Raw genomic sequence first — 15919 nt, 5'->3', positions numbered from 1 at the left:
GGGAATATTTTTCTGTCTTTGGAGTTTCAAGCGTTAAGCGATATCTCACCTTTGAAATCGATTGCCAGCATTTATTGTTTGAAGAATGTCAATGTTCCTGTCTTCTAGCAATTCCAGAATTTATTTATGTTTATGAAAATACCTTTATGGTCTTTTCTAATTTCATATAATTATATAGATAGATAGATAGATAGATAGATAAAAAAAAAAAAAAAAAGAGGGCACGTAGGTGGCTCACTCAGTTAAGCATCTGACTCTTGTTTTCAGCTCAGGTTGTTATCTCACAGTTGTTAGATCGAGCCCCAAGTCAGCGCTCTATGCTAGGCACGGAGCCCGCTTAAGATTCTCTCTCTCCCTGCCCCTCCCCTGCTTGGAGTCTCCCCACTCTCTCCCTCTCTCTCAAAAAAAAGAGGAAGAAGAAGAAGAAGAAGAAGAAGAAGAAAGAAAAAGAGAAAGAAAGAAAGAGAAAGGAAGAAAGAAAGAAAGAAAGAAAGAAAGAAAGAAAGAAAGAAAGAAAGAAAGAAAGAAAGAAAGAAAGACAGCAGAAAGAGAAAGTTAAATCAACCCAAACCTCATCACTCAGAGCTCTCTGGATGCCTTATTTCTTCCTTGGGCATCCCTTCCATACTTCTACCTCTGTCTCCCAGATTTCTGTTCCACTTTGTTTCTGTAGCCACACTTGATTAACTTCCCTGAAGCACACCCTAACCATGCTACTGTCCTGCTCCACATTCTTCACTGACTCCCCATTTTCTTCCAAATTAAGTCCAAGCCTATGTGAGACCAACAACAAGACCACACCCCCTTCTCTGCGTCCCTGCGTAGTTCCCTGCCAAACTCGGTGCACTTTCCTCCCTCACCAGGCCTCCACTTCTGCTGATCTGCCCTCGTGGGGTCCCTTCTCCTACCCTTATATTTCTCCCTACCCAAGTCCCAAGTGAATGAAACGCTGACAGGAAATCTGATGAGGTTCTATGTAATGATGGGATCATCAGTGAGATGCCACAGTAGTTGCCCAAGTTATGGTTTATGTTTTAAAGACAGACACACACATACATACAACCAAGAACAACCTTAGATACTAGTTGAGAAAGTCTCTTTGGAGAATCTCCAAATGGGAATCTCCATCTCTAATGCGGGCAGAGATGCTGATACTCACACCAAAGGTCTCTCAGTCAGCTAGTGGGAGACGTAGGACAGAAACCTGCCTATTTCCTGGTTGTTTGCCTCAGGGCTCTTCCTCCGAATTGTGTTGCTTTCCTACATTAGCCATTATGGGGCATTTTTTTCATAGTCACATCGGTTGAGAGGAGTGTTCCTTGGAGACTTAGAATCTTAGAGCTGGGATAAACTCACAGGATGTTTAACTCAGAGATTTTCAAACTTCATTTAGAACTACAGTCCTCACATCAGCTGAAATGTTTCGTCAGAAGGCAATAGGTAAAATGACCTAGAATCCTACTTACTTGCTGGGATGGCAATGGGGTGGAAGGCTCTCCTGAGGAAGATGTCCCTGCAAAACTGTGGGGCTCCCCACAGCAAGATTTGAAAAACACTCTTCAATCTTTTGTCCCCCAGATTCACCCATTACCACCCCTTCCCCGTTCTAAAAGACAGGAAATTGGTCTAAAGGAGTTACCGGAATTTTCCATAGTCACACTCATACTTCCTTGGAAAATATCAGTAGTTACTTATTAACTCATTAATGCCACAAATACTAAGAGCATGCCTTAGGTTAGGAACCTAAGGCTAGGGGCAGTTCATCAGAGGGACACAACAATTCTAAATATTTATCTACCTAATAACCAGAGCTTCAAAATACATGAAACAAAAACCCATTGAAATGCAAAGGAAAAAAGAGACAAATCCACAATTATAGTTGGTGATTTCAATACCACCCCCCTGTCAATGTTTGATAGAAGAAGTAAACAGAAAATCAGTAAGGATATAAAATATTTAAATACCACTATCAGTCAACGTCACCTAATTGGCATTGCTAGAATACTCTACCCAAAAGCAATAGAATGAAGATTCTCTTCAAGTGTATACAGAAAGTTTGCCAAGATAGACCATATTTGGGACCATAAAATAAGTCTCAATAAAATTAAAAATACTCCGATCATATGAAGTATTTTTCTGGTTTTGAAGAACTTGAATCAGAAAAGAAGAGCCTAAAGATATCTACAAACCTCCCCTCAAAATTAGGAAGCTGAATTAAATACTATAAAATAGGCTATATTGGGGCACCTGAGTGGCTCAGTCAGTTAAGCATCCGACTTCTGCTCAGGTCATGATCGCACAGTTCATGGGTTCGAGTCACGCATTGGGCTCCATGCTAACAGTTCAGAGCCTGGAGCCAGCTTTGGATTCTGTGTCTCCCTCTCTCTTTGCCCCTCTCCTGCTCTCTCTCTCTCTCTCTCTCTCTCTCTCCCAAAAATAAATAAACATTAAAAAATTTTTAAATGGCCTATAGTCCAAGGAAGAAATCAAAAGAGAAATTGGAAAGTATTTTTAACTTAGTGAAAATGAAAACAACAAAAAAAAATTTGTGGGAATTTTATAATGCTGTATACCTACATTAGAAAGTAAGAGTGGGACTTAAATTAATGTCCTCAGCTACTCTTTTAGAAATTCAAAAAAGAAGAGCGGATGAAATCCAAACTAATCAGAGAAATAACAAAGATTAGATTGAAAACCAGTGAAACAGAAAAAAGAAAAACAATAGAGAAAAACTAGTTCTTTGAGAAGATCCGTAAACTGGATAAAACTGTAATCTAACTGATTAGGGAAAAAATGGTTAAAAGGCATAAATTATCAATATCAGGACTGAGAGAAGTGACATCACTACAGATTCTATGGATATTAAAAAGATAATAAGTTAATGTTATGAAAAACTTCATGCCAGTAAGTTCAACAAGTTAAATGGACAAATTCCTTAAAAGGTACAAAATATTAAATCTTATTCAAGAAGAGATAGATAACTCTGCTAGCTCTATATCTATTTTAAAAATTGAATTGGTGATTAAAAGCCTTCCCACAAAGAAAACTGTAGGTACAGATGCCTTCACTGCGGAATTCAGCAATCCTGTTAAGGAAGAAATGATACCAAATCCACAAAAACTCTTCCAGAAAAGGGAAGAGGAGATCACTTCTCAACTCATTCTAGAAGTCAGTATTACTCTAATGCCAAAGCTAGACAGAGACATTACAGGAAAAGGATCAGCAAATATCTTTCATGAGCATAGATGCAAATAAATAAATACATGAACAAGCAAATAAAATTTTAACAAATCGTGTTCATCACACAAAAAGAATAATGTATCATGAGCAAATAGGGGCTTATGCAAGAAACACAAAATTAGTTTAATGTTCAAAACTCAGGGTACTTCACCATTTTAGCAGACTAAAAAAGAAAAACAACATGAGCATCTCTATAGGTACAGAGGAGCAGTCTGTCATTCCTGATACTTAGTCTCAGTAAGTGACAGACAGATGGGAACTTTCTCAACCTGATAAACAGTATCTGTTAAACACCTGGAGGGGTACCTGGGTGGTTCAGGCAGCTAAGCATCCACCTCTTGATTTCTGCTCTGGTCATGATCTCATGGCTCGTGAATTCGAGCCATGCATCAGGCTTTGTGCTGACAGTACAGAGCCTACTTGTGATCCTCTCTTCCTCTCTCTCTTCTCCTCCCCCACTCACGCTCTTTCTATCTTTCAAAATAAATAAACATAAAAAAAAAAAACAAACCAACCTGGAGCTAGCACAATACTGAATGGTAAATGATTGAATCCTTTTCCCCTAAGATCAGGAATAAGGCAAGGATGTCTGCTCTTACTAATTCTATTAAGATTGTAACTATAGCCAGTGTAACAAGTCAAGAAAAAAGAAATAAAAGTCCTCTATATTTGAAAGGAAAAAGCAAAACTATCTGTATTCAGAAACAAAATTATTGTCTATGCAAAACATACAATTGAATCTATCCCAAAATCTGATAAAACCAATAAGTAAATTTACCAAGATTGCAGGATATAAGATCAAGACACAAAAATCAGCTATATTTCTATAGACTGGCAACAAACAGTCCAAAACTGAAATTTTTAAAATTCATTTCACTGAACAATAGCACCAAAAAATATGAAACACTTAGGGATAAACCTGACAAGAGCGTGTAAGACTGATACACCGAAATTAAGAAAAATTGCTGAGAGAAATCAAGAAAGATCTAAATAAATGGTGAAATACACCATATTGATGGATTGGGAGATTTAATATTGCTAAGACATCACATGTACAAAGTAACGTAAAAGTATTTAACACAATCCACTCGAAAGCTTGCAGCCCACCCCCACCCCACTTTTAAAGAAATTGACAGGCTTACTCTAAAATTTATTTGGAATGCAAATATATCCAAAACAACTTTGAAAAACAAAGTTGAAGGATTTACATTACCTGACTTTAGTGGGTATTGTAAAGCTACACTGACCACAACAGTATGGTATCAGCATAAAAACAGACAAACAGATCAATGGAACAGAACTGAGAATCGAGAAATAAATGTGTTCATACATACATGGCCAGTTAATTTTTGACAAAGCTCAAAGACAATTCATTGGAGAAAAGATAGTCTTTTCAAGAAATAGTGCTAGGATATTTGGGTATCTATTTACCAAAAATAAAAATAAAAGAACTTTAATCTGTACCTCACACTGTTTACAAAAATTAGTGGAACGTAGACCTAAATATAAAACTAAAAACTAGAAAAGTTCTAGAAAACACATAGAAGAACATCTGTGTGTACTTGGGTTAGACAAAGATTTCTTAGAACACCAAAACCACAATCCATGAATGGGGGGAAAATGGATTAATAAGATTTGTCCAAAGTAAGAATTCCTGCATTTCTAAAGACACTGTTAAGAAAAGGAAACGATAAATCACAGATTTGGAGAAAACACTTTGAAATCACAATATCTGGTAAAAGACTTATATCCAGGATATAGAAAGAACTCTCAAAGCTCAATACTAAGAGAACAACTCAATTTTGTTTTTTATTTTTTGAGAGAGAGAGAGTGAGAGAGCACATGCATGCCATAGAGCAGGGTAGGGACAGAGGGAGAGAGAGAGAATCTTAAGCAGGCTCCCTGCCCAGCACAGAGCCCGATTCAGGGCTTGATTTCATGACCATGAGATCATGACCTGAACTGAAATTGAAAGTCAGATGCTTAACTGACTGAGCCACCCACGTGCCTCAACAACCCAATTTAAAAAAATTTTTTTTTAACGTTTATTTACTTTTGAGACAGAGAGAGACAGAGCATGAATGGGGGAGGGTCAGAGAGAGAGAGGGAGACACAGAATCCGAGGCAGGCTCCAGGCTCTGAGCTGTCAGCACAGAGCCCGACGCGGGGCTCGAATTCACGGACCGTGAGATCATGACCTGAGCCGAAGTCGGACGCTTAACTGACTGAGCCACCCAGGCGCCCCTCAACAACCCAATTTTAAAATGGACAAAAGATCTCCACCAGAAATACACAGGTGACAAATATGTACATGAAAAGGTGCTCAGAATAATGCGTTATTAGCAAAATACAGATTAAAACCACAATGAGATACCTCGTTAGAATATCTAAAATTAAAAAGACTGCTGGTGAGAATGTAAAATGGTACAACTACTTTGAACAACAGTGTGACAGTCTCTTACAGAGGTAAAAAGTTAGTAGTAAACACATACCTATCATATGATCCAGCTATTCTGGTCCTAGGTATTTACCCAAGACAGATGGAAGCATGAGGCTTGAGTAAGAATATTCATAGCAGCTTTATATGTTTCCCAACCTGGAAAAGAGTGACCACCAATAGGTTAATGGATAAACAGACTGAAGTATTAGTATCCAGTAGACTACTCCTCAGTAATAGAAAGCAATGAACCCTTTTTTGTTGTTACTGGTGGCGATGGTGGTGGTTTGCCAAATGATCCTTTATTGAGATATTTTCCGTTGTTGTTATTGTTCACTAGCTGGGCATTCACCGCATCACTATTGATGTCATCTACGATGTCATGAGGGTGGCGGCCATCAGCATTGCAGCCCACGGACTGGGCAGTCCCCGGGATCTCTTTAATGGTTCCAGAGAGTTCTCCGGCTAAAGATCGGCGCCGCATCTGTTGGGCAATGTTGACGCTCTCGTCAAAAGTGATATTTCCACCGTGCTTACTGTTTTTCTGCTCCTTTTGTCTCTTGGTGGTTCCTTGAGGGCTTTGATAATCAGGGCAGAGGCAGGAAGGTGCCACTTCAATCCGGGGCTGTCTGTTCTGAATGGTCAGTTTCACCGTAATCCGTAGACTATTCTAGTTACCATTTGCCTTAGGAGAAGGACGCAGGGGGCCGATCTTCGGGCCCAGGGCATGTGTGACACCAACTTCGCCACCAGTGCGCCTCAGGTATATGACTTTGATCTTGTTGCGGTCGAACTTGGGCCACATGGTGGAGGCGGCTGGTGTTAGATGAACCTGGATTTGGGACAATGGAAGACAGTTGTACCTTTGCCTCCTCTGAGCTGAAAGCCGAACTCCTTTTTTAAAAACTGAAGTATAGTTGAGATGCAATTTTATATTAGTTTCAGGTGTGTAACATAGTGATTCAACATTGATTTATGACTCAGTGCCCACCGCAAGAAGTATAGTCACTATCTGTCACTGTATAGTGTTATCACAGTACTATCGACTATATTCCCTATGCTGTACTTTGCATCCCCATAACTTATTTATTAAAAAATTTTTTTAATGTTTATTTATTTTTGAGAGACAGACAGACCATGAGCAGGGGAGGGGCAGAGAGAGAGAGAGGGAGACACAGAATCTGAAGCAGGCTCCAGGCTCCAAGCTGTCCTCACAGAGCCTGATACGGGGCTCGAACTCATGAGCCGTGAGATCATGACCCGAGCCTAAGTCAAAAGCTTAACTGACTGAGCCACCCAGGTGCCTCTATTTATTTTATAACAGGAAATTTATGCCTCTTAATCCCCTTTATCTGTTTCACCCATCTCCCCACCCACCTCCCTCTGGCAACTACCAGTTTGCTTCCTGTATTTAGAGTCTGGTTTCTTGTTTGTTTTGTTTTCAGATTCCACATGTAAGTGAAATCATTCCATATTTGTCTTTCTCTGTCTGACTTACTTCATTTTTCATAATACCTTCTAGGTCCATCCATATTGTTGCAAATGGCCGTACTTCATTCTTTCTATGATTAATATTCCTTTGTATATATGTACCGTATCTTCTTTATCCATTCACCTATTGATGGACATGGGCTGCTTCCATATGGTGGCTGTTGTGAAAAATGCTGCAGTGAACACAGGGGTGCATATATCTTTTAATGGGGCGCCTGGATGGCGCAGTCGGTTAAGCGTCCGACTTCAGCCAGGTCACGATGTCACGGTCCGTGAGTTTGAGCCCCGCGTCAGGCTCTGAGCTGATGGCTCGGAGCCTGGAGCCTGTTTCCGATTCTGTGTCTCCCTCTCTCTCTGCCCCTCCCCCGTTCATGCTCTGTCTCTCTCTGTCCCAAAAATAAATACAAACGTTGAAAAAAATTTTTTTTAAATTAACGTATTCATTTTCTTTGGGTAAATACCCAGAAGTAGAATTGCTGGGTCATATGGTATTTCTTTTTCTTTTTCTTTTTCTTTCCTTCTTTTTTTTTTTTTGAGTAACCTAGAAAAAGCGAGCTCTTGATACATGTAACAACATGGATGATTCTCAGAATAATTATGCCGAGTAAAAGAAATCAGACCAAAAAACGAATACAGGCTGTATGATTCAATTTGTGTAAAAGTCTAGAACATCTAAAGTAATCTATAGAGACAGAAAGCAGATTAGTGACTGTGTAGTGATGAGTTGGATGGATTGGTATGGCGGAGCAGGGAGGAAGGACAGAGAGCTTACAAAGGGACAAGAGAAAACTTTGGAGGGTGATCAAGAAAAATCTTGATCTTTTTAAAAATTTAATTTAAATTTTTTTAATTTAATTTTTTTAATGTTTTTTTTTTTTTTTTTTTTTTTTTGAGAGAGAGAGTCAGAGCGTGAGCAGGAGAAGAGCAGAGAGAGAGGGAGACACAGAATCCGAAGCAGGCTCCAGGCTCTGAGCTGTCAGCACAGAGCCCGACGTGGGGCTCGAACTCGTGAACCACAAGATCATGACCTGAGCCAGAATCGGTTGCTTAACAGACTGAGCCACCCAAGCACTCCTGAGATGTTTGTAATTTTTCTGGTGGTTTTGCAGATGTAACATACATCAAGACATCAAATTACATAGTTTTAATATGTGTAGTTAATTGTGTGTCAGTTCTATATCAGTATAGCTATAAAAGAAGGAATTTGGAAACCCTAAGAAAAGAAACAAAAACCAAAAGAAAGAAATACTGGTTGGAAAGCATTATCGCGAAGTCCTCCTGCATTCAGCTTGCAGGAGGAAAGGTAAAGGGCTCTGGGAAAGAGGTGTAGAGGGAAGGGTGGGCCCCACACACTAACAGTGCAGTCGAAAGGATGGAAACATTCAAGGATCTGAGAAAGGTACATCATCCAGGCAAAAGAAAAAGCCATTATAAATTCTAGAGGGGAAGGGCACCTGGGTGGCTCAGTGGGTTAAGCGTCCGACTTCGGCTCAGGTCATGATCTTGAGGTTTGTGAGTTCGAGCCCCGTGTCAGGCTCTGTGCTGACAGCTCAGAACCTGGAGGTTCTGTGTCTTCAGGTTCTGTGTCTCCCTCTCTCTCTGCCCCTCCCCCACTTGTGCTCTCTGTCTATCAAAAATAAATAAAATGTTAAAAAAAATTTTTTTTTTAATTTTTTTTTCAATGTTTATTTATTTTTGGGACAGAGAGAGACAGAGCATGAACGGGCGAGGGGCAGAGAGAGAGGGAGACACAGAAACGGAAACAGGCTCCAGGCTCTGAGCCATCAGCCCAGAGCCCGACGCGGGGCTCGAACTCACGGACCGCGAGATCGTGACCTGGCTGAAGTCGGACGCTTAACCGACTGCGCCACCCAGGCACCCCCCAAAAAAAATTTTTTTAAAAGAATTGATGGGGTTCCTGGGTGTCTCAGTCAGTTAAGCATCCGACTCTATGTTTCAGCTCAGGTCATGATCTCACCATTGGTTAAGTTCGAATCCCGTGTCAGGTTCTGCACTGACAGCATGGAGCCTGCTTGGGATTCTCTATCTCCCTGTCTCTCTCTGCCCCTTCCCTGCTCGCTCTCTGCCTCTCTCTCAAAATAAGTAAATACACGTTTAAAAAATAATAAGAAGATAAACTTTAGGGGGGGAAACAATCAACTAAAAATCGATATTTGTTCCAAAAAGGAAACCGAACTAAAATTTGATGTCATTTTTAAGAGTTACTGGTAAATAAAAGAAAAAGTGGAATCCAGTTAGCCTTGCTACTGGGACTCTTTTTCTGTCAGTGACCTGATAGTGAACCTTCACACACACACACAAAGAACTATAATCTGAGCCTCTACTTGGCCTGGCAGAGAAACATATTTCCACAGTTAAGACAAAAGAAATGCTCTTTATTAGTTGCCAACTTTCAAAGACAACTAATGAACAAAGTATGGAGGTCTTGCCTGTGGTTCCAGAAGGCAGATGTTAACCATCTCCATGACATAAAAGCAAGACTGTGGAAGAGGGGAGGAGGGTTACAAGAAAGCATAGGAATGGTAATGTTTTCATCGCATGTGAGGGGGGAGTTGAAATACTCAGCCAAAGATAATGAAACAACAAATAGGGGTATAAGTGCATCCTTCCAAGTCACGAAGATAACTCACAGCAGCACTAAAAATAACAATGTGATTTTCAAAATTGAAAGGAGCATTTGTGTACATGAGCAAAATCCCTATCTCGCATAGGAATGAGTCCATGGCTGCTGGCTGAGGTTGGTAATAGAGAACTGGAAGAATAAGCATAATGTTTAGAGTAATGGCCATTGGAGGCACAAAACTCAGACATAATGGAAAGAAACAGCCTCTGGGATATGGGCCCGGGGACAGGAATGGTCTTCAGGAACCCCATCGCTTCTCATCACAAACCCTTCCAGCCTGGACGAGTTGCTGCCACATGCGTGCGTTAGTCTGAGGAAAATGAGAATTAAAATAATTATGGGATGACCCCTCAGGCCGCTTACTCTGGTGGCAATGGCCACCCAGGGGAATCTGAAGTATGACAACTATTAAAGATAGTGATATTGCCGTTTCCAAAAGCATTTCCTTCATTAATCGCCCTTGGCCCCAAGGCCCATCCAGAGAGTCGGCCACACAACTTCACTGGCCCTCAATCAAGCAGGGTAGGAGAGGCGCCTGAAGGCCACGCAGCTAATTTCACCTCCCTGGTGTTGGGCACTGTTGCCTTCCTCGCCACCTGACTAGGGTGCAGCCGGCCTGTCCGCCATCACGCTGTCTCCTAGTCTCACTGTGACCCAGCCCCACTGAGGTCTCCGTCACTCCTGCCCCAATTCCCCCTAGAGTCCCTTCCCAGGCGCTTTTCCGATTGGCCTTCGGTCACCTCAGGGGTGACTCCTGGTGGTGGGAGTCAGCAGTTATCAGACTGTTACCCTCCAATCGCTCTCTTTACCCCTGAGGTGGGGCTGTGTTCCTTTGTCCCTTCTCCAGTCCTGCCGGTCTCCCCCGCTTCCTGGCTGGGGGTGGCCAAAGTCCTCCTTGCTCCTCGGGCATCTCTGTGGTGTAATATACAGACGACCTGGTTCGCCCAATGAGGACTGGGGGGCTCGTTCTGTCTTCCGTCCTTGGGTTCTCCTTCTGAAATGCACTGAATGGAACACGAAATGTCCCCCACTTCCTCCACCACCCCCCTTCCTCCTCACCCACCTTTCTCTATGTTCTCAGACCTCCCCTGCTTTGTCCCGCCAGGGCCCCCACTTTCACCTTGTTCCCTGCCAACCCTCCGGCCCCTAACTGGGGAAGGTGTCTTCCCTTGGGCTCCACGGCAGCCCATTCTCTTCTGTCTCTGCCCCCACCCCATGCCGTGCTTTGAGGGACCTGAAAAGAACCTGCTGCTGTCAAAAAAAATACATGTAGATGTGTACCCTAACTCTTCCTTCAACCGCAAGTGCTCACTGAGGGGTTTGCTTGTTTCTACAAGGCTGTGGGTGTTGCGGATTCCACCAGGGGGCACCTTCCCTCTCCTTGCCCGGCACCTTCCTTTGTACCCTCCAGTTCAGGCAGGGGTCCCCTCCGCATCTCTCTCCCTGGCTCTAGCTACAGGTCAGCCTCTGCACCAACAGCATATACTCTTGGCAGTGCTCATGACTGGGCCGCATTTGATTAGTACACCACCGAGGATGCCAGCTCTCCTACCCCGGACATCTGGGTGCTCTGGGGCTCCCCCCCTCCTCCCCACCTGGCTAGCTACATTTTCTTCTTTGTGGGAGACATTTGTTGCTTGGCAGTGAGACTGGGTTTCTGTAAGCCATGTGGAATTTTGTTGTTTTGTAAAAAAAAAAAAAAAAGTCCTTAAAAATCACACGAACAGAGGGCAGCTGGGTGGCTCAGTCGGTCAACTGTCCGACTCCGGCTCAGGTCATGATCTCACAGTTTATGGGTTCAAGCCCCGCGTCGGGCTCTGTGCGGACAGCTCAGAGCCTGGAACCTGCCTCGGATTCTGTGTCTCCCTCTCTCTCTGCCCCTCCCCCGCTTGCGCAGACACTGTCTCTCTCTCAAAAATAAATAAACATGAGGGGCTCCTGGGTGGCTCAGTCGGTTGGGCGTCCGACTTCGGCTCAGGTCATGATCTCACAGCTCGTGAGTTCGAGCCCCACGTCAGGCTCTGTGCTGACAGCTCAGAGCCTGGAGCCTGCCTCGGATTCTGTGTCTCCCTCTCTCTCTCCACCCCTCCTCCACTCATGCTCTGTCTCAAAAATAAATAAACATTAAAAAATTATTAAAAAATAAATAAACTTTAAATATATAGAGAGACATAATAAAGAAAAAATAAAAATCAGATGAGCATACAAAAAGAACCAAGTGTCAAGTTAGTGGTTCTTAAACATCTGAAATTAAACAACCGTGAGGGACAAAAGCTCCATTGTTGTGGGGGACAAGAGCAGGGTTTGTTGGACAAGCCCCAGAAGGGACATTAAAAGGCTCTCTATTTTCCTATTGTGATATAATTGCTCTGGGCCTCCATTAGTTCTGTTGGAAAATTAGGAAAAAACAGGATCTCCCTTAAAACCAGATACTGCTTCCAAATGGAGCCTTCCTGAATTAAAAACATTACCAAAACAATGTTAAATGTTGACATTTCCTGATCTATCAAATGTCATCCTCTTCTTTGTCTTGTCTCTGAAGTAGCCTTCAAGAAGCTATTTTTGTTTTCAAACCCAGAAGCTTATTTGCTTTTTAAAGCCAGTTTGCTTATCTAATAGAGTCCCCTAATCCATCAAATTTAGAAATAAATACAGACCTTTAAGCTGTGTTAAGCTACGATTTCAGTTGTGCTCGTTTCCACGAGAACTTAGTAAATCTACATGGCATGTACTGAGGCTCTTAAACCAGAAAAGTGGCATTTATGAATGACTGTGGCTGCTACCAATTTGAAGACGTGTCTCTTCTGCTGCTTCTCTTTCCCAGACGAGCTGACGAGGACCCAGAGTGTTAGTGCTAGCAGGAGCCATGGACAACACTCGCTGTCGCCTGGCCGGTGCCTGACGTAGAAACTGGTAAACAAAAGAGATTTTTTTTCTCTCTTTCTCTCTGTCTCTCTCCTGCAGAATCCCAACCCAGGATTATTTCCTGTGATGCACCCTCTGACCTACGCAGAAACCTTGATAGATTACCATCTGTGCCCTCACCCCAAGTACAAGTTCATCAAGGAGTCCCACAGGGGGTCCAGCATTCCTCTCACCCAAAAGCAGTTTCTTCATCACACGGTAATGCCAACGGTGGGCTCACTGTCGCGGCTGGCCCTGGGCTGCAGGGAAGGGCAGGGGACAAGGATAGAGGGTCACAGCTGGAGTCAAGAAGAAGGTTTGCAGCCACAGCCCCGGCGCCGCTCTTGTCCCCTCCATGCCCACGTCTCAGGCAGCATGTGGCCGATTCTTTCAACGTTATCACTCTCTTTTACCCGTGAAAGCTGTGACTACTATTCATTTTCTTCCTATTTCAACCATGTCGAAGATGGTCATGTGCCTGGTGTAACCTCACGACCTGACCTCCTCTTTCTTTGGCTCCAACAAGTACAGAAAGGTCAGAATGGACAAGGTGGCAATGTGACCAGTGCACAGTACAGGAGAGGCTCCAGAGAACTCCTTCTCCCCTGAGATGACCAACCTGACCTGAATGTCCAGAGACATCTCTTAAAGGGGGCCCTCAGGCCCTTCAAAGTCAAGAAGTCCCTAACTCAGATCATTGTCTCTGCCCTGCTTGTGCCAGTCAGACCTCATACCGCCTCCCCTTCCTGGGCTGCCCACTTGCCTTTCTGTTCTCCATGCTCTTGTGCAGGGACCCATGTGGTCCTTGATCCCTCCCTCTCCTTCCTGCCCCATATCTGCCCATCACCGGATCCCCCAGTGTGCCCCACGCAACAGGCAAGTCTCCTACTTCACCCCACGGACTGACTGTGCGGTCAGCCCTCCCTGGAAACCTTCCCTTGACACAAATCGGGTCTTGTTTTCCAGTTTAATAACCTTCAGTGCTCCCTGCTGCCCGAGGGCGCGGCCGGAGCTCATTGGCTCGGCCCCAATGAGCCCAAATCATTGGCTAGGCCCTTCCTGCCCAGCCTGCCTGTCCAGACTCACTTCCCACCAGGCCCCATCTAGCCCTGCACTCAGCCAAGCTGTTGGTCCCCTGACAGTGCTCTCCTTTGCATCTCTGTGCATCTGCAGGCACTTTGCCCCGCCCGGAATGCCATTTGATGAACCCCCATCGCTTTGAATATTGCTTTAGCATCACATTCACCGAACAGATTGTAAGGTCCGATCTGTCCTCCATCACCAGGAGAATTTTCTTGTGTGCCTGATGAATCAGGGGGGAGAAAAGGTCTCCTTCACCCCTACTTAAGTTCCATACAGCATTGTGTAGTACCCTTTGCTAGAGAAATTGTCTTTTACCTCGGAACACTTCAGTCAAACTTCATGAAATTATACATTTTGGGGCTTGGGGCGCCTGGGTGGCTCAGTCGGTTGAGCATCTGACGTCAGCTGAGGTCACGATCTCTTGGTTTGTGATTTCAAACACCAAGCCCCACGTCAGGTTCCCTGCTGTCAGCACGGAGCCCACTTCGGATCCTCTGTCCCCCTCTCTCTCCACTCCTCCCCTGCTCACACGCTGTCTCTCTCAAAAATAAACATTTAAAATAAGTGCATACATAAATACATTTTGGAACTTAACTTCTAAGACTGCAAAAAAAGCCAGTTGAGTGAAACGGAAGTCCTTCCTAGACTTTAACCTCACCACACAGTTCCCTTACATGTCAGATCCTGTGCCGGCTCTCCCTACAGGACATTATTCCTGGAATAATGAACTGGTGCAAGTTCCAGCCCCTGGCCCTCTCATTCCTGCCGGAAACTTCGAAGACGGAGACTACACAGAGGTAAGCCACAACTCATCTGTGTGTCTCCCAGGGGCATGTTTGCCCCACGGATCACAGAGGTTAAGATCCTCAAAGTTAAATGCCAATAATGTATCAAATCCTACTTTAAGTGCGTGAGGGAAGTTTGCTAGTTAGAGAACTATGATGATGTGTATAACTGATTCACGTATTTTGAATTATCATCATTGAGGTCTACTTGTTAAAAAAATGAATGTCCCAAGCGGTTGGTTGGCCATATTTCAATAAACGTGGACAACCAATCCATATAATTCAGCTGAAATATTCACGGCCAGGTTTTAACATGTTTGAATTGCCAAGATGAGCCTTCAACACCCTCCCTATCTGATTCTAGAGCGCGTACTCCTCTCTCTGCCGCAGCCGGGCGTTCCCTGAGAGGTGCCACAGCTGCAGAAACAGAATGGGTAGATGAGAATATTGTTGGGCCAAAGAAAGAAGAAATCTAGAGTAGCCACATTTTTTGCTAGTTTGCTTATTTAACACCTCTTCAGAGCCCTAAGATCTCAAACGAGGAGTCCGGTGCCTTTTCTCTGGGACTCTGGCTGGTCAGTACCCCACTCCTGAGCCCCTGAATTTGCTTCTTTAGTCCACTGTCCTTACAAGCATAGTTAAATCGGTTATTGGTGAGTGAATGTGACTAGTATCCACAATGATGGCCATCGGCAGGCAGTCACCTTTCGTTCAAGTCCTTTGATCCAAAATGAGGCCCACCCCCCGGGGAAAGCTGAGCTTTGCCACTATCCAGGATCCACAGGTGAGCACTATGCCCCTTGACTCCCACCAGGGAGTCACTGGATGTGCAGTGACCCTGATAGACTCCCTGTCCACCCGCCTTCCCCAGGTATTTGAGGGGATCGGTGAAAGCCAGTTTGTGACTCTAGACCACTGAATTGTACTTCTTCCTTCATTGCCAGAGGAAAGGCTGGTTCTGAATTAGGCAACATTCAGCCACACTTCTCCAGGCATTTCCACATGCTCTTTCTTTTGTGTTATTTCATTAGCATTTCTCAGCTACTCTCCTCTGCCTGGAGATGAACAGGAAACAAGCAAAAAAAAAAAAAAAAAAACAAAAAACAAAAAACCAAAAACCACCCAGCCTAGGATTTGCGACCTGGTTGGGGCTCAAAGATATTAGTTCCGGGGGCGCCTGGGTGGCGCAGTCGGTTAAGCGTCCGACTTCAGCTCAGGTCACGATCTCGCGGTCCGTGAGTTCGAGCCCCGCGTCAGGCTCTGGGCTGATGGCTCAGAGCCTGGAGCCTGTTTCCGATTCTGTGTCTCCCTCTCTCTCTGCTCCTCCCCCGTTCA

At 43.9% G+C, this 15919-nt stretch overlaps 1 protein-coding gene and 1 pseudogene across 6 annotated transcripts in view; one reads left to right on the top strand and one right to left on the bottom strand.

Annotated features, from left to right (window-relative positions):
• CFAP221 (cilia and flagella associated protein 221) overlaps positions 1-15919 on the top strand; it is a 104739-nt gene that overhangs the window by 75935 nt on the left and 12885 nt on the right. For all 6 annotated transcript variants that reach the window (XM_043576577.1, XM_043576576.1, XM_043576573.1 and 3 more), the window contains 2 exons: positions 12777-12935; positions 14505-14596. In XM_043576577.1, the coding sequence (XP_043432512.1) occupies positions 12777-12935; positions 14505-14596 (251 nt within the window). The remainder of the gene's footprint in view (positions 1-12776; positions 12936-14504; positions 14597-15919) is intronic.
• On the bottom strand, positions 5901-6789 carry LOC122482033 (annotated as a pseudogene).

This window comes from Prionailurus bengalensis, chromosome C1, assembly GCF_016509475.1.
Source record: "Prionailurus bengalensis isolate Pbe53 chromosome C1, Fcat_Pben_1.1_paternal_pri, whole genome shotgun sequence".
Classification (NCBI taxonomy): domain Eukaryota; kingdom Metazoa; phylum Chordata; class Mammalia; order Carnivora; family Felidae; genus Prionailurus; species Prionailurus bengalensis.
Note: the sequence above shows the minus strand (reverse complement) of the source record. Positions and strands in the feature narration are given on the sequence as shown.